Below are 19,313 nucleotides of genomic sequence, written 5' to 3' on the forward strand. Positions count from 1 at the left end.
ATGGGAAATCATGTCTTACAAACTCGATTGAGTTGTTTGAAGAAGTAACAAAGAGGATTGATGAGAGCAGAGCGGTGGATGTGATCTATATAGACTTCAGTAATGTGTTCGACAAGTTTCCCCGTGGGAGACTGATTAGCAAGGTTAGATCTCATGGAATACAGGGAGATCTAGCCATTTGGATACAGAACTGGGTCCAAGGTAGAAGACAGAGGGTGGTATTGGACGGTTGTTTTTCAGACTGGAGGCCTGTGACCAGTGGAGTGCCACAAGGATCGGTGCTGGATCCTCTACTTTTTGTCATTTACATAAATGATTTGGATGTGAGCATAAGAGGTACAGTTAGTAAGTTTGCAGATGACACCAAAATTGGAGGTGTAGTGGACAGTGAAAAAGATTACCTCAGATTACAATGGGATCTTGATCGGATGGGCCAATGGGCTGAGGAGTGGCAGATGGAGTTTAAATGAGATAAAAGTGAGGTGCTGCATTTTGGGAAAGGAAACCTTAGCAGGACTTATACACTTAATGGCAAGGGTTGCTGAACAAAGAGACCTTGGAGTGCAGGCTTGTAACTCCTTGAAAGTGGAGTCACAGGTAGATAGGATAGTGAAGAAGGCGTTTGGTATGCTTTCCTTTATTGGTCAGAATATTGAGTACAGGAGTTGGAAGGTCATGTTGAGGCTGTGGTTAGGCCACTGTTGGAATAGTGCGTGCAATTCTGCTCTCCTTCTTACTGGAAGGATGTTGCGAAACTTGAAAGGGTTCAGAAAAAGATTTACAAGGATGTTGCCAGGGTTGGAGAATTTGACCTATAGGGAGAGTTGAATAGGCTAAGGCTGTTTTCCCGGAGCGTCAGAGGCTGAGGTGTGACCTTATAGAGGTTTATAAAATCATGAGGGGCATGGATAGGATAAATAGACAAAGTCTTTTCCCTGGGGTCGGGGATTCCAGAACTAGAGGGCATAGGTTTAGGGTGAGAGGGGAAAAATATAAATGAGACCTAAGGGGCAACATTTTCACACAGAATGTGGTACATGTATGGAATGGGATGCCAGAGGATGTGGTGGAGGCTGGTACACTTGCAACATTTAAAAGGCATCTGGATGGGTATATGAATGGGAAGGGTTTAGAGGGATATGGACCAGGTGGGACTAAATTGAGTTGGGATATCTGGTCGGCATGGATGAGTTGGACCGAAAGCTCTGTTTCCGTGCTGTACATCTCTATGACTCTATGACATGAAGCCTATCTGGAGGCTGTATTGCACTGCCCAATTATTTTCCTTTGATCTCCTGCTGCACAATACTGGAACCAGATCTTTTGATTCAACTAATATGGGAATCCAAATTTAATAAAACTATCTTCTCTTTTTGTTTCTTTCAACAAATCTGTATTTTTCTATGTTCATATTTTTATTTTACAGTTTTTGCAGGCACGGAAAATGGGACTGTACCAATGAAGCCTGTCCAGGTCTGTACTCTATAAGGTGTAAATTGTAACAATAACAATCAGATCTGTTTACAAGAGTTCACAATTGAAGATACCCAGTAATACAGTATGTAAATAATAACTTGACGTTCGAACAAAGTAGGTTAATCTGCTGGGATGACTCTCCCAATTCTTACCTCTGCACTTTACCTATCCTGCACCTTAATCATCTGCAGACATGTCCAGTTGTAGATAAACAGCAATGAATGTGTTGAATTCTGTCCTGATCTGAAATAAAAACTGTTTTCTAATCAACCTGTTCAGGGACATTATTACACACCTCTGGAACAGGTGGGATTTGAACCCAGGCCTCCTGGTTTAGAGGTAGGGATACTACCACTGCACTACAAAGCCAATTCCATGGTTAGCAATGTTCTAAATCCCTCCAGCTGATTTATTAACAATGGTGACACAGAAATAGATTGGCAACAAATATACATTTTGCATAAATATGCCTATCCTTGTGAATTTACATACATAATAAAGTAATCATAAGCTGAAGAGATAAAGCTTCATGCAAGGCTTCACCAAGATATAACTTGCGTGTCTTAATTGCGCCCCAGATCACCTCAGTCAACATCACTGCAGCAAATTTGTGGGACTTGGTGCATTAAAATAGTGACTTCACTTCAAAAACACCTCAATGATTCTAAAGGGTTTTGACTTTTCCTGAGATTGTGATAACACGCTATAAATGCAAACCTTTCTTTATTTCCACTCTCTCATTCACACACTCTACTCATATTCACATATTATTCTGGGATCTTTTACGCAAATAGAGCATTGGTTTAATATCTCATCCAAAAGAACAACATTTCTGGCAATGCAACGTTGCATTGGAATATCTGTCTTGTAGTCCAAAATCACAGACTTAATGTGAAATCACAGTTTCTGCCCCACGGCGAGGATACTAACATACGAGAGATACTGAGTGATAGATAAAAATACTGAGAAGAGAGAAAGCAAGAAGCCATTGTCAAGTAACCAACCTTGGTCTATCAAAATCTGCCAGCTATAGTAACTGAAAGTTATAAAGAAGGAACTGCACCATTTTCATGTCAGTGCTGTTGAGGTAAATGAAGTAAAACATGCTTGATTTCCAATGAAACACAGCAACTTGGTACTAACCCAAAATTGGATAACATCTTTATGTGTTTTTTTCATTCAGGAGAATGTTTTGTCATTGGACAGTCACACTTTAAGAGTTTTGACGATAAGTATTTCACCTTCATTGGAATGTGCCAGTACTTACTAGCAAAGGACTGTGAAGAAAACACATTTGCAGTCTTCATTGAGAAAGTGCAGGTATAGGAGATGAACAATTGTATTCTATTGAATGTGAAACAATGTCTATGGTTGGCAGCAATGTTCAGTGCTTTAAACTCTCTTCCCTAGTGTGCAGATGACCCAGATGCTGTTTGTATAAGATCAGTTATGCTGAAGTTCCAAGAGCTGGGCAACATGACGATTAAACTTAAACATGGCGGCAGAGTTTCAGTGAACGGCATGGACGTGCAGCCACCGCTGTATCAAGGTGCACACTTCACTATTACCAATACTAACTATACATGAAGTTGTTACAGGCTCTGAAGGAAGGAACATTTTCAGTTACTGTACAGTTTCATTAATTGGTTGAAAGAAAAGTAGATAGAGCCACAAATTGCCCAGGAAGGCGATGGCCTAGTGGTATTATCTAGACTATTAATTCAGAGACCCAGGTAATATTCTAGGGACTTGGGTTTGAATCCCATCTTGGTAGATGGTGGAATTTGAATTCAATTAAAATCTAGAATTAAGACACTAATGATGACTATGAAACTGTCAGGAAAAGCCCATCTGGTTCACTATGTCCTTTAGAGAATGAAACTGCTATCCTCACCTCATCTGGCCTACACATAACTCAGACCCTCAACTGTCCCCTGACAATTAGGGATGCTGACATCCCGTGAATGAATAAAGAGTAGTCTTTTTGATTTATTACTCTTTGCCTGGATTGCTTTCATTGGTTGTTTGAATTTTGGCAAACTCAGTTTCCAATAATATGGGATTCCATGTTTCATAATGACTGGATCTGCATACAGCTCATTTGTCAAACATAGAGCTGACATTGGAAAAGCTGCAAATATCTTTTGTAATACATAGACTACTGGAAGTGTTGCTCACAGACAATGGACCATCGGTTACCAATGGGATGTTTACACACTTCCTAAAGTCATGTGGTATTCATCATATAAGGACAGCTTCATACCACCCATCATCCAATGGTCTGGCAGAAAGACCCTGCCAAACTTTGCAGGTAGGCTTAAAGAAATGGCCTATGGCTTCACTAGATACCAACTCCCAGTTCCTATTTGACTATAGGATCAAACCTTATGCAACTACAGGGAAAGCTCAAAAAGTGTTTTGCTGATTGGGAGAAGAATCCACACCAGGTTAAATCTGATCTTCCTGGACTTGGGGAAGAGGGTGAAACAGTATCAGGAACACCAAGGCCAGACGCAAAAACTTCGCTAAACAAGAGAGACATTTTACTTCAGAAAACAAAGTTTAATATAGAAATCATGGGAAAGGTCTTGTATGGGTAAGAGGTATAGTCGAGATGAGGTCAGGCCCAGTGACGTATAAACTTTGGGGTCAGTGTGATGGTCCTGAACAAGCACACAGAGCACATGAAACTCCAACTTGCACACAATGTGGGGCCAAAACGTGCCCAGCTCCTTGACAGCCTTTCCGACAGTTCTCCCTCTCCTTCAAGCGTTAAAAATACCGCAGAATCTGAGATGGGCACAGCAGATGCCGCTGCCTTAACAGCTTTACCTCCTGAACAGGAGAATGAATTTCTTCTGAGATGCTCCAAGCACAGAAGGCACGCCACCCTTATCATAGGCAGAGCTGGAGGAACCTGACCCGATGCTAAAGCGCCCCCTGGAGGAGTTACAAAAAAAGAAGCTGCCTGGAGGGGGAGGGATGCACTGTTTGCAACAAGATTAGCCAGCTGGGCATCATAGAATATGAGTTCCCTGATTGGGGTTGTTAACGTAGTCCAATCAGGGAGCCCTGGCTGGCAGATATAAATAGGTGTGTCAGACATCTTGTTCACTCTGGCTCTGAGGGAGCTGGATCAGTGACAAGGACTTCCCACATGTAAATAAAGGGTGACTTGGTGATGGGATAACAGCAGTCAATCTCATTTTTAGATTCAACAGAACACTCCTACTCTTTCCAAACACATTGTAGAACTAAAAACAACTTATTGAGTAGTCCTTTTTGCTGGCAGCATGTGGCACCAGTTTCTCTGTGGAGGCACGGAAGTTAAAATGGCAGTAGGTTTCACTGTTGCCATTGAAGTCTGATTTATATATTGACTGGATTCTCACTTACCTGCTCAGAAAAGCTAGTACAGCTTGTAACTTGCAGAAAAGCAATGGGCTGAGGGATTGGAAATTGGAAGGGTCACTTTGAATTTGTTCTTGCTAATTGGGCAGTGTTAGAATCAGCCTCGTTGTGTGATTGCTGAGTCAGAAAATTTGCATGAGCAAGTATTCCTGATACTGTCTTGAGGTGCTTGTAAATATTTCTCTTGCACAGTTTCTTTTGGAGATTGATGTGTGAGATTGCTGATGAATGTAACAACTAATAGAAACTGGCAAGTCATTGTGACAAATGAATGCCAAGCTATATTTGACTAATCAACTGTAATGGTGCTGGCTGCTGATTGACTCATATTCTGGGCTTTGGATTGACCCAGAAGTCTGTTGCCGCAGCCATTATGACCTCAGTGATTTCTAAGATGGCGCTGATTAGCAACTAGATAGGTGTGTTCCAAACCGTGTGCCACCCTCCTGCTTCTGTTGTGCTCTTTATAAGGTACCATGTTCACTGATTGGGATGGGTGTTGGGCAGTGGGCAGTTTGAAATATTTCCGGCTGATAGTAAACCTTCCATAAAAGACATGGGGCCATCAAAGAAAGTGTTTTATGCTTGTAGGTTATACAAGCCTGTACCCAGGCTACCTTTTGCACTTGTCACATGCTGCTTGACTGACTGGTGTGTAAACTAGTATTTCCCAATCATCTCATGAACACAGTTGGATACTAGACTCTTCTAGGCTTCCCAGGTCATCCTCCTGTATTATCTGTAGTAAAGAAATTCATTACCTAATATGATGTCTCTATATTAACCTCATTTTAAAGTAAACACAACTTGGCAAGTGGGGCTCTGATCTGTATCTAATAAGTGAGGTCTAAATGAGGTCTCCTCTTCAACCTGTCATTGTCACCCATTCCCCAAACATGCTCAATGCTTTATCCTGTATTTTACCAACAAATCACTAAGCATGTGCACTCATGCCAACTTCAATATCAGAGCTAGTTCTCAAATTCTTTTAATTTGCTTAGTGTCCGATTTTCTTTGCCCTGTGAAGACAGCAAATAGCATAATATGCATGGACAAGCAGACTTGTTCACTTAACTGTTGCATACAATTAGTACAGAATGATACATTTTCATATGTTCGCTGTGTATTTAAAACATTGACAAAACCATGCATATGCAAACTATATGTATTTAAAGTCACAAAATGATTCTAAACAGAGAAAAAACATTCAGCTCATGCTAACTTGTGCTGACTCGAGGAAAGGTCTATACAATTAGTCACCAAGCTATTCTTTCCATTTAGCCCTGAAAATTTATTGTTTCAATTACTTATTCAACTCCCTTTAGAAAATTATTATAGAATTTGTGGGCACCCCTCTTTTGGTTAGTATAGCCATTTTGTACTGACACATTTATATTTTCTTCCCCCTCATGTTTCGTTTGCTTTTTCCCAATTTCCTTAAATCTGTTTTCTCTGTTGTGCCAGTTGGAAAGAATTTCTCATCATTTACACTATTGAAATCATTCATGATTTTGAACACCTCTGTTAAACCTCCCCTCAGCCTTTTTGGCTATTAGGAATATGAGTCAAGAGTGTGTTGCTGGAAAAGCACAGCAGGTCAGGCAGCATCTGAGGAGCAGGTGAATCGACGTTTCCGGCATAAGCCCTTCATCAGAAATTTCTATCTATTTCATGCAGTGTATCACTCTACTATTTCTGCTATCCATTCTTACTAAGGCCTGGAGACCCAAAATTGGCCAAAGTACTCCAGCTGGAGTTTGACCAGCACTTTATAAAGTTTACCATAGCTTCCTAGCTTGTGTACTGAATAGGTTCTGCCTCTGTTCACAAAGCCAAACATTACACAACTTTCCCCAAAACTTTACTTATTAACATAAGATTTGTAGAAAGTACGCTACAAAACATTTCAACTTGAACATTACAATAGTTGCAAGAAAATCCAACTTGTCCCCATACAGGTTGCTCTCCTTGATATAATTGTAGTAGTCTTAATGTTTGCAAAATTCATTCTGCATCAGGTAAACAGCCTGAGAGGAAAGTCTTTCAAATTGGAAATGACATGGTCTAAATGGTATATAGAAGAAAAATTTAGACAGATATTCCACTCTGAGGTGCTTCAATATATTTTCGGTACTCTCAATTTACAATCTGCATTTGTTAGGTATACATTGCTGCTCAATGAAGTGTAGCTGAAAGGCCTTAGAACAGAACCTGCCCTTATTATGTCTCTGGTCTGTTCCCAGCTTCGATGCCTTCCTCAGCATGTCATCCTGGAACTTTTAATGTGCCAGTTTGGAGTAGCATCTAGCTCTTTGTCTCAAAGACAAATTACGTTATTAATAAACATGTTTGAAAAAATTACAAGGCTTGATTCAAATATTACAGAATTTGTATAAAAAAATTTGTCCCAAAACAGCATGTTGCACTCAATATGATTATAATAGCTGTCACCACTTCTCTGTCCGTTTTCAGAAACTTATCTATGAACATCCTCAAGTCACTCTGTTGCAACGGCCTTTTTGAAGTTGTTACTATCATATATGAATTACACATGATTACTTATATTTGCTCTTTCAGTTTTCACTGAGATAAATTTTCTGCTGGAAAAGGAGGAGAATATAATCTGTTGGAATAATTTACACACTCTTTGTAGATGTGGCCTGATTTTCATTTTAGCGTAATGAAATTCTTCCAGGTTCTACAATGTGTGATTGTTTCAATATTTTCTATAAACCTCCTCACTCAAACAAGTCCAAAAAAGCTAACCCCAGTTAACACAAGTTCAGGAACGAGTGGCTGAATGACTGTGTGTAACTTCTGATGTTATAGTTCTCACTTAAAGAATTGGAGGAAGGCTGATTGCTTTTCACAGCAGTATTTTGTTTAAAACTGCATTGTTGCTTGATGATTTACATTCATTCTGTTTGGCATACATTCCTTGCAGATCCCCTTCGTATTAAGCACACTGTTCTCTTATCGGTTCGGGTGAATTATGATGAAGATTTTCAGCTTGACTGGGATGGATATGGAAAGGTTTACCTGAAGGTACTCCCTGAAACTTGTAGATGGATATTTGATTCTACGTTGCTCAGGCACTTCATTAACTTTAAATCTTCTTTCTTCAGCTGGGTGCCATATACACAGGGACAACTTGTGGTCTGTGTGGAAATTTCAATGGAAACCAGGGTGATGACTTCCTCACACCATCTGGACTTGTTGAAACAGAGATGGTCAATTTTGGAAACTCCTGGAAGCTGAATGGTGGCTGTGCTGACCTGGAACTGATCCACACTGACCCATGCAATTTAAATCCAAAGAGAGGTAACAGAGTTTCAGTGCATCCTGGAAATATCTTCAATATGCCTTGTTGCACCCAACATGCAGATTGAAAAATAAGAACATGTAAGCAATCTAAAGGATGAACTGATAAGTCCTGTGTCTTCACTGGGGACCCATACAGGAAGGGGAAAGTGTCACAGCCCATTCTCTGTTTTAAAATGCCCCTTCTTGCTTTGAGTGCTGGATCTATCATTAGTTTAGATATTTGGTATGGCATAGAAAACCATATTATTTGATGTACATCACACGAAGAAGAATATCAACAAGTCTTCGATTTGGTACAGCACCATAACAACATAATTTAAAGCATGCCCAAACATTTTTGAAGGTTTTTCAATGTTATTCACACTTGATATCTACTCAGATATTTTAAGAGTTGAAAAGAATAAGAGGTGTTTGTATTGAAACCTAAAGATCTTAAGGCGAAATCTGAAGGGTGGAAGCTGAGAAGATGTTTCCCTTTGTGGGAGAGGCTAGAAATTATGGGTTACGGTTTTAAATTAAGGGGTCTCCCATTTTATATCAAGATGAAGAGAATTTTTTTTCTCTCTGCGGGTCTTTGATCTGTGAAATTCTGTTCCCTAGAGAGGAGCAGAGGTACACTATTGAGTGTCTTTATGGCTGAGGTAAGTAAGTTCTTCATTGGCAAAGAGAGTCAAAGGGAATGTGGGTATAGAGGAGAGTGGAATGAGGGCCAAATCAGATTAGACATGATGTTCATCAATAGGCAGAGCCGACATTAAGGGACCAAATAGCCTACTCCAGCTTCTAACCTTTTTGTTTGCATTACTTCACTTCCTGTGGAGGTGTTTTCATACAAGGCATGATTGTTAACAGAATATTGAAGGAAGCTTAATTTAAGGTAAGATGCCCAAGATTAAATGCTCTAACATGTTGTTGAAGTGAATTATTCTTTTACTCTAAGAATTAAAACAACCAAAAAGAAAAAAAATTTAAAGGAAGCATTCAGTTACGTAGTGCTGCCCTTGATTTGCTGCCAGTTGGAAACATGCCATCATGGCTAATTTATGATGACATATGTAAACACAATCACAGGGCTTACTGAAACAAGTACTGTCTGGAAATAACGGCTGTGCAATCACCATAACCAACTAAAGGAAGGAAGAGTTACAAACTCTATGTTTTAAACGTGACACGTTCCCTAGACTTATTATTTAGAGGTTAAGTATCCAGTCCATTTTATTGTCCGAAAAGAAAATTGAGTCTCTTTTTTAAATCATTGTGCAGCTCTCCCAACACAACATTGAGGTAATGTTTGACCCATTTCAATAAAATGCTGGAATGCCAGCAACCATCAAACTGTGGCCTCTGGTGTTACAGATAACTGCATGTCATGGCCACCTTAACAATGCAGCGACTTGCACTGTTTATATTAAGTATAATTGAAATGTAGCAGAATAGGATTTACATTATAATTTCGCAGCATAAGTGCGTTTCAGCATTGGTAAATAAGTAGAACTTATAGAAGGGATAAGGTTCATAGAGCTCTATAGTCGTAACACCCTGTCTACTGGGTGGAATGCAGTATCCAAAGGAGGGCAAAAAGGAATTAGTAAACAGGAGCTTGATTTGAATGACTGACAGTTAAACTTTGAACATCACAGATAGAGAAGCAGAGTTTCTTTTTAATAATGTGCCTTTCTTAAACTACCTTTCTTGCTGTGGTCAATCCTGAAACTAAAGGCAAGCAATGTCACATGTACCTAATTCTCCACTCAGCCAAAATGCACAAGGGCATCCTGAGGTAAATGCCTTTCCAATTGCCTACCCAACACTACAGGCAACCACACACACCACAACATCCTGACCTCAGCCTCCACTGTGTGCTTTAGCACTGCAATATCATTGAATTTGGTAACCTGGCACACAAAGCTATCTAGATTATTCACTAGCATCTAGCTGCACCGTGTTACCCAAGTTACCATCCTGTGACAGAGCACCATGCTGCTCAGATCCAGTACCATTCACACAAACCTATAAGTGGAGGTACTTTTCCATTTTTTAGCGATTTAACTAAACAGCAGATATCATTGAATTGCATAAATTAAGCACCCTACGTTTGAGGTCATTACTTTAAATTTTAAGGAGGCAAGTGTTTTCTCCAATTCTAATTCTGTCTCTTTAATTTTGTTCCCTGGGTGCACTGTAAAATGATTCTTTGCTGGAAAAGCGCAGCAGGTCAGGCAGCATCAAAGGAGAAGGAGAAGGATTCCTGAAGAAGGGCTTATGCCCGAAACGTCGATTCTCCTTCTCCTTTGATGCTGCTTGACCTGGTGTGCTTTTCCAGCAACACATTTTTAAGCTCTGATCTCCAGCATCTGCAGTCCTCACTTTCTCCTGTAAAATTATTCTGTCAAGTGATCACCACTTACATTAGTTTGTATGAGAGATATATGCCTCTAGTTCTAGTAACATGTCTGTTGTTATATTATCTGGAAAACCATCCGCTACAGTGTCAAATTCTGTTGCCTTTTGAGCCAAAAGAGAGCGAAGAGTTTTCTTCAAATCCAAAAGACATCAGGAAGCTGTTAGTAAGATCAGTCACATTGGATTCGGCTGCGTATCTAAAGATTGGTCTCTTCATCTCCTATCTCTCTGGCTTCATCCGCTGAATGCAGATCAGCAGGTTCTTCCTGTTAATATACACAATGAGAATTTTTATCTACTTTTTCTGTTGGGCACTCGGAGCAAGGATGATACTTACCATATGGCAGGGACCACCTTGTAGCATCTGTAAACATGGGAGGTCTGCTAAGCTGCATTACCTCACAGTTGTGGCAGATCAGGAGAGTCTCTGCTCTTACTGCCTGACAGTGGCCTATCGGAAGCATTTACAGATTGATAGTGAACCCGAGAACGAAAGTCACATCGACTGGAGAGCCATTCAAAGTTTCGTTCTCCTATTGCATGCACCAATAGTCCCATTCACCAAATCAATATTCTTCTAGCTGTCCAGCTGGTAGTGAAGGGATGACCCATTAGAATTGAGATGAGGAGGAATTTCTTCAGTCAGATGGTTGTAAATTTGTGGAACTCATTACTGCAGAGGGCTGTGGAAGGCAGGTAATTGAGTGTATTTAAGACAGAAATAGATAGATTCTTGATTGGTAGGAGGTTCAGGGGTTATGAAGAGAAGACAGGAGAATGCGATTGAGAAACATGCTAACATTGATTGAATGGCAGAACAGACTTGATGTGCCAAATGGCCTAATACTGCTCCTATGCCTTATTTCCAGCATTTACAGGTATTTCATTCGAGTGTAAATCTACTCTCCAGGCAAGCTATTCTTAATCAATTGAGGTAGACAGCAAAGAACAAGAAATAATACAGCCCCGTCGAGGATATTTCTCAGTACTGCAAGGCTTTGTTCTACAGATTTTTGAATGATCCTTGATTTATTCCTGCAATTTCTGCATTTTAATTAAAAAGACACCTTTCAAATGTGATCCTTTATTAACCAACATCAGGTTCCTTCCTCATGAAATCTTAGTAAAACTATTATAATTCTCTGCAATGCTAGCATCTGTAAGTTATCATCAAAAATGCCTTCAAACAGGTACTGCCAGTCACTCCAGATTAAACACGGGACCCAACATAATTACCACATTTCTTAGAAATTAAGTTCCTTTCTTCTCTACATCTTTGCATACCAGAGCTGCCCATAAAATGATCAAACAAAGATAAACCAGAAAGAGTTGGTCATGCACAGCTGCTTGGTTAGTGCCTGTGGAAGCAATGATTAGCTGTTATCTGAGGCTTGTTTCTTCCACAAATGCTTGTTTCTTCCACTAATATGCTTTGTACTTGCAGCGTTTTCTGTTTTTATTTCAGATTTGGGTCCCATATCTAAGGAAGGGTGTGCTGGTGTTGGAGGGTGAACTGAGAAAGTTTACAAGATTAATTCCAGGGATGAAAGGCTTGTCATATGAGGAGCATTTGAGAAGCCTGGGTCTGTAATTAATGGAGTTTAGAAGCCTGAGGGGGGGATCTTATTGAAAGTTACAAAATACTGAGAGGCCTGAATAGAGTGGACATAAAGTAGATGCTTTCAAGAGTGGGATTCAGATTAGATTAGATTACTTACAGTGTGGAAACAGGCCCTTCGGCCCAACAAGTCCACACCGACCCGCTGAAGCGCAACCCACCCAGACCCATTCCCCTACATTTACCCCTTCACCTAACACTACGGGCAATTTAGCCAGGCCAATTCACCTAACCTGCACATTTTTGGATTGTGGGAGGAAACCGGACCACCCAGAGGAAACCCATGCCGACAGTGCAAACTCCACACAGAGAGTCGCCTAAGGCGGGAATCGAACCCGGGTCTCTGGCGCTGTGAGGCAGCAGTGCTAACCACTGTGACACCATGCTGCCCTCACTAGGACCTGAGGGCACAGCTCAAACTGAAGGCATGACCCTTTAGAACTGAGATGAGGAGGAAGTTCTTCAGCCAGTGAGTAGTGAATCTGTGGAAGTCCTTGCCACAGAGGGTTGTGGAGGGCAAGTCATTCAGTGTATTTAAGACAGAAGTAGATAGGTTCTTGATCAGTAAAGACACCAGTGGTAATGGAGAGAATGAGTGGAATGAGGTTGAGAAACATCCCAACCATGATTGAATGGCAGACCTGTCCCAATGCGCCAAATGGCTTAATTCTGCTCCTATGTCTTATTTTCAGCATTTACAGCTATTTCATTAGTTTAGATTGACAATTAGCATTGTTTACCATCAATCTCATGTGGTTAAAAGTTATTTTCCATAATTATACATGCCATCGTGATACATCAAACGTATGATAATGTAGTCGTCATATTACTGGACAAGAATCTAGAGTCCTGTACAATCTAAAATTACCTTGGTTTTGCAAGAAGTGGTGTTCATTGTTTGGATGTTACTGGTGACTGAATGCATGACTCTGTTGGTGAAGTAAACCTGTCTTTCCTACCTGGTCTGGCCAAAATTTGACCGCAGTTGCATAGCATTGTGGTGGAGTCACAACTGCTGCTTGATGGAGCGCCATTGAGTCATATCAAACTGCTGCAAAGAATTACAGGATGAAAACCAGTAAAATTATTTTGCTGCAATGTGTGCATTGAATCAGGACAGGTTGAATCCCAAATACCTGTAAAATCCTCCTCATTAACATGTGGAACTAGATTCAGTGTTGGGAGAACTGTCTCACAGACTAGGCAAGCAACAATCTGACTTAGTGTTACTCTCATGACTTGGCCTATCTATTGTGCAGTTATTGTGAAGACTATATCAGAAATAAGATTTAAATTAAAACGTTTCACCAACAATGGCATTGAGTGAATTAACCATTAATTAACTTGGCTTAACTTAAATTGAGCTGAAAAATGTATTGCTGGAAAAGCACAGCAGGTCAGGCAGCATCCAAGAAGCAGGAGAATCGACGTTTTGGGCGTAAGCCCTTCTTCAGGAATGAGGAGGGTGTGCCAAGCAGGCTAAGATAAAAGGTAGGGAGGAGGCACTTGGGGGAGGGGCGTTGGGAATGCGATAGGTGGAAGGAGGTTAAGGTGAGGGTGATAGGCCGGAGAGGGGGTGGGGGCAGAGAGGTCGGGAAGAAGATTGCAGGTTGGTTGGTGCGGGTGTCCCAGAGGTGTTCTCTGAAACGTTCCGCAAGTAGGCGGCCTATCTCCCCAATGTAGAGGAGGCCACTTAAATTGACCCAAGCTGATAATTCTCAAATGTTGTGGACAGAATCTATCTTTTTTTATTGTCTGACATCAAAGTATGTTTTCATGTGTGAAGTTAGGTAGCCTCATGTCTCAATTTCATTTATTCCAGCAGCAAGTCATTTGTGCATTTAAAACAAAAACGTTAATTTATTAACACACACTTGTCTCGCAGATTTAAATGTGACCTCTCTCACACATAAAAAGATCCAACACAGGAAATGGTTACGATCTAATATGATTTTAATTTTTTCTTGTGCTGAACTGTCTCTTTCTAGGATGAATTTATGCTTTAGATGGAGTGGAGACGTTGTGAAATGAAAGATTCTCAGTAAGTTGTGATGCTGCTTGTAGTAGCTAGAAAGATAGCTCTCAGGTGAACTTGAAGGGGGAGATTGAGGTGTCTTCTACTTCTGATGTAAAGTTGTTCTACTTTTTTAGTGTAGTTGGCTGGTAGCAGGGTCCATGGCCTATTTGGATGATGTTTCAGGTCATATTGCTCAGAGAGTTTGCTATCTTTTATTTTCAAAAGATAGGTCACAAACTGAAACCCAAAAGATCTGTAGATGCTGGAAATCAGAAACAAAACAGCCTGTTTGTGACCTAAAAAACCCACAGAAATTGCTGGAAAATCTCAGCAGATCTAACATCACTTGTGGAGAGAAAGCAGAGTCAACGTTTCAGGACAAGTGACCCTTCTTCAGATTTGTTCTGCTGAGCTTTTCCAACAATTTCTGTTTTTGTCTTGGGTCACAAACAGACTGGCCTATTGTGTATCTAAGTCCGTTTTCTAAAAAAAAACTGGTCATAGTTTGAGACCACACATCTTGTTTTACAGACTTTCCTATTTCTAAAGTCTTTCAGTTATCCAGGATTAAGTAGTGGAGGGACCTTCTTCAATTCAAATTAAACTTTCAAATGCCTTTCAGAAAAGCATTTTGACATCTCTGTGGCACCAGAGTTAAATAGGAAGGAAGGTTGGCTCATATAAAAAGTCTTACTTTGTTGACAATTTTAGAAAGGGACTTATGAATTGCGTAAGTGGCTGTGATGGTCATATTTTAAGTGAATTTTAATATAGTTTAAAATATTAGTTATTTAAACAGTTTATAATTTGTATTATCTTCATGCCTGTACTAAATATGACATAGGTTTTAAATAGCCTCTCTCACCAAATAGTTTAGTTTCTCATTTTGTTCTCTACAGAGAAATGGAAACTAGAATCCTCATTTTTTCTGAGGTACAGGGACTTGAAAGCACAAGGTATGGCACTTTGGCCTTGGGACATCTTACATGAAAGAAAGTTTAAACATCAAATTTCTTTCTACCAGTATCCTTAATCTAAGCATTTGCCAAAACCCATTTCTCTTTATATTCTTTCAGCCTTTTAATGATATGCTGGACAAACTGATAGTCAGCATTTTAATGACTTTAATGATGCAATTTTTAATTAAGCTTTTCCTTGCTCCCATTGCCAAATTCCATTCCTGTGCTTATAAAGTTTCTCAATCTCTCAAGCATTAACCCTGAGTTATCACCTACAATTGCCTTCACTCTGGCTGCAGTGTGTGTGGCTTGCTGATTCTGGATGGATGTGCATATTTTAGGGATGTCTTTATTTATTGGAAATATGTCTGAAACTGACTGTGTGCTGATGCTAAATATTGGAACGGATAACTCCTACGAAAGACTATAAGAATGATGCAGGAGTTCTAGTGGAGAACAAATGTTTAGTCCCACTCTGCTCAATGTTACAATCTGAGTCACACTGACAGAGGTTGGATGGTAGACCTGAAACTTTCACAATTGCTGTCATGTGACTGAATCACAATTAATGAAGCGACGAGAGATTTCCAATGAGTCAGGTCATGAAATGGTCATCTTTACAGTTTGCTGTAGCATTGAAATGAGTTGAGGTTTTGAAAAAAAATTGCTCAAGTTTCTCTGTCATGTCATCTTGTTATTACCTTGCCACTGTCAAAGGAAAATACAGCTGAAACCACCAACCTATGCAGAACCACGCAAAAATAGCAGAGACTGGAAAATTGTCACAGCCTTTACTTTTGCTTTTCATGTAATTATTATAAATCTCCAGCTTAGAGGAATGTTATATTGATGTTTAATACATTGTTATTTGCTTGTTATTAAGTTCCACTTTATGTACTAAATAGAATATCCAAACACTATGGTGAAAGCAGTCAAACTTTGAGTTAAACTAATTATCCATGATCCAATTGAATGATGACATATAATCCAGTGATAAAATGGCCTGATCACATTCTATTGTTCCTATATACACTGTCATGCATGTCTAATGGAATCTGTACTGCTGCTGCGGGCACAGTATTGAATGCAGCTCCAGATAGATTGGGAACAATGTTATGTTATTGGTGGTCATAGAACCTGCCAAATTGAAATCAAAAAAATGATCATCTGACCACTTCTAGAATGAATGGATTACCTGTTTTCCCAGATTGTTGTCCATGTGGTGACAGGCTTACAGTAACACTATATTGTAGGAAACCGTCATCTTTTAGTTCACATGTTATAACTTGCATGGCGAAACTTCAAACCTCTTTTCAGCCTCAACCACTATCATTACCGTGGAGGATCGATACTTAGCTTTACCACAGGCTTTTAACCACTTCATGGTGGCTAAAGCATTTGTTCTAATTATTATTCAAAATGGAAGGTAGGTCAACTGATGCAGTGCCTTTTCATTTCGGAGTTTTTAATTCACGGCTGACCCAGAGTGATGAGATGGCAATACTTTCAATGTAAATATTTCTTATGAAATGAACTTATGTAGTCTTCACCACATTTTCACTGGGCATGATCCAGCACTGATTGAGACACACTGTTAATCTCATTCAGAGCTGCAAGAATTTCTGGTGAAGATGATAGAAAGAAATCACACTAGGGCATTAACTTGAGCTAAGATATCAATGTGGAACACAGTAAAGGGAGCCTTTCTATGTAACTTACAATGATATATTTTTGTGATTGGGGTGTACCTGTTCCTGACTGACCAATTAGAAAAAATCCCACACTGATTTCTTTATGAAAAATATGAATTCCGCATCTTTGTTTTTAAAGCTGATAAGTTATGGAGAATTCATGTTCGAGTAAGTAACCAAATTGTTCCTTTACTGTTGGTGTTTCTTGTAATCCAGATGTTTTCTTGATATTAAATTATAAGTAACTGCAATTATGTTTCTTGCTATGGGACATTAAGGAAAGGCTTTGAGTAAACAGCTCATCAATCAAGGCAATGCTTGTAAGCAAATCTAACAATGTCTCAATAAACTTTGGCTTCCTGCAGGTTCTATGGATTCTTTCTGATTTCATAATAACTAAAGAACATCCTCAGCCTTTAACCATTGAATTCTTCCACAATATGTTGAAATGGGAAGTATATAATGGAGTAATGTCGCAATATGCAATATCAGTTAATATCTGAAGACCAGTTCTTAAAATATGGGCTGGAACATACTCCGTGTGAAGTAGAAAAAGACAGATATCTAATCTTTTTATGCTTTGGTGAAGTTGGGAGAAATAATTTATATGGTTTAGCTCTCTTTTTTTATATCACTACCATCTCTTTTCATTTGTCTATTTATAGTGGTAATTGTTAAGGGGATCAAAGCTTGTGGGAAGAGGTTGAGTAACTTATCAGCCACAATTGAAAGGTGGTGCAGATGGGCTGAATGGCCTAATTTCTGCTCCTATGTCTTATGGTGTTAGGACTTTTAAAAAAAAACCTCTCCAGTAAACTGATAGTTTTACACATCATTCGGGCGGCACGGTGGCACAGTGGTTAGCACTGCTGCCTCACAGCGCCAGAGACCCGGGTTCAATTCCCGCTTCAGGGGGCTGAATGGCCTAATTTCTGCTCCTATGTCTTATGGTGTTAGGACTTTAAAAAAAAACCTCTCCAGTAAACTGATAGTTTTACACATCATTCGGGCAGCACGGTGGCACAGTGGTTAGCACTGCTGCCTCACAGCGCCAGAAACCCGGGTTCAATTCCTGCCTCAGGCGACTGACTGTGTGGAGTTTGCACATTCTCCCCGTGTCTGCGTGGGTTTCCTCTGGGTGCTCCGGTTTCCTCCCACAGTCCAAAGATGTGCAGGTCAGGTGAATTGGCCATGCTAAATTGTCCATTGTGTTAGGTAAGGGGTAAATGTAGGGGTATGGATGGTTTGCGCTTTGGCGGGTCGGTGTGGACTTGTTGGGCCGAAGGGCCTGTTTCCACACTGTAAAGTAATCTAATCTAATCTAATCATTAATAAAAGTGTGACATTGGGAAGGTTGGCCGACTAGTGCCCCACATGATCCCATTGGGAGTTACATTAAATTTGACACTAGTTTTGTTTAATTGTTGATCTAGAAACATATCTTACTGGGGAATTGTCACCACAGTAGAACATTTGTGTTTCAGTGAGTTATGCCGAGGAGGTTTGCTCTGTTCTATTGCTAACTGAGTTTGAACCGTGTCACCGGGAGGTGAACCCTGCACCATTCCTCAAGATCTGTCACTATGATGTGTGCGCATGCTCCAATGGCAACGAATGCCTGTGTTCTGCTGTTTCCAGTTATGCTGAAATGTGTGCCAGGAAAGGGGTACTTATTACCTGGAGGTCCCCAGACTTCTGTGGTAAGTGGTTTTCGCTCTTTCATTTACTTCCTATTTTTCAAGTGAAGGGTCAAATGCGAACTCACTATTCAGTACCAATGGAATGCTACATTGTCAGAGGTACAAGGACAAGGTCCCTTGTCTGTCCAGTGGAGGTTATAAGATCCTTGGGGGAGGTTTTTCCAGTTATCTTGGTCAAAATTCTTCTCCTAATCAGCACATTGCAAACAAGAATTAAAAAGCAGTAAGTTTAGTTGCAATTTATCAAGTACAAGGTCTATTTTTTTCTTTCCACAGAAACGACCAGACCTAGAGTCATAGAATCATAGGGCTGTATAGCATGGAAACAGTCTCTTCCAAGCTGACCAGACATCTTAAATTAATCTTGTCCAATTTGCCAGCATTTGGTCCATATCCTTCTAAACCCTTCCCCATCCAGATGCCTTTTAAATGTTGTAACTGTACCAGCCTCCACCACTTCCTCTGGCAGCTCATTCCACACATGCACCACACTCTGCATGAAAAAAATCGAGAACCAAACAAGTATATCCAGCACTTTCTGCTGTTATTGCAGATTTCCTGCAGATGCTGTATTTCATTTTTGCATGAGCATTAAAGGCAAATTGGCAGACTTTTCATTGCATTGCTAATTAATTTGAATGGCATTTTGGTTGTTGCATTTGCCTATGTGAGAGTGTTCATGGTTCGGTAATTTGTAAACAGATTGTGCGATAG

General features: G+C 40.0%; 1 protein-coding gene across 1 annotated transcript in view; it reads left to right on the forward strand.

Moving 5' to 3' along the window:
* The window catches only part of vwf (von Willebrand factor), a 119,581-nt gene that overhangs the window by 18,947 nt on the left and 81,321 nt on the right, over window positions 1-19,313 (forward strand). The window contains exons 10-15 of the mRNA XM_043713571.1: window positions 1,427-1,473; window positions 2,660-2,796; window positions 2,887-3,025; window positions 7,832-7,932; window positions 8,013-8,208; window positions 18,384-18,599. Of these exons, the coding sequence (XP_043569506.1) occupies window positions 1,427-1,473; window positions 2,660-2,796; window positions 2,887-3,025; window positions 7,832-7,932; window positions 8,013-8,208; window positions 18,384-18,599 (836 nt within the window). The remainder of the gene's footprint in view (window positions 1-1,426; window positions 1,474-2,659; window positions 2,797-2,886; window positions 3,026-7,831; window positions 7,933-8,012; window positions 8,209-18,383; window positions 18,600-19,313) is intronic.

This window comes from Chiloscyllium plagiosum, chromosome 23 (assembly GCF_004010195.1).
Source record: "Chiloscyllium plagiosum isolate BGI_BamShark_2017 chromosome 23, ASM401019v2, whole genome shotgun sequence".
In the NCBI taxonomy this organism is placed as follows: Eukaryota; Metazoa; Chordata; class Chondrichthyes; order Orectolobiformes; family Hemiscylliidae; genus Chiloscyllium; species Chiloscyllium plagiosum.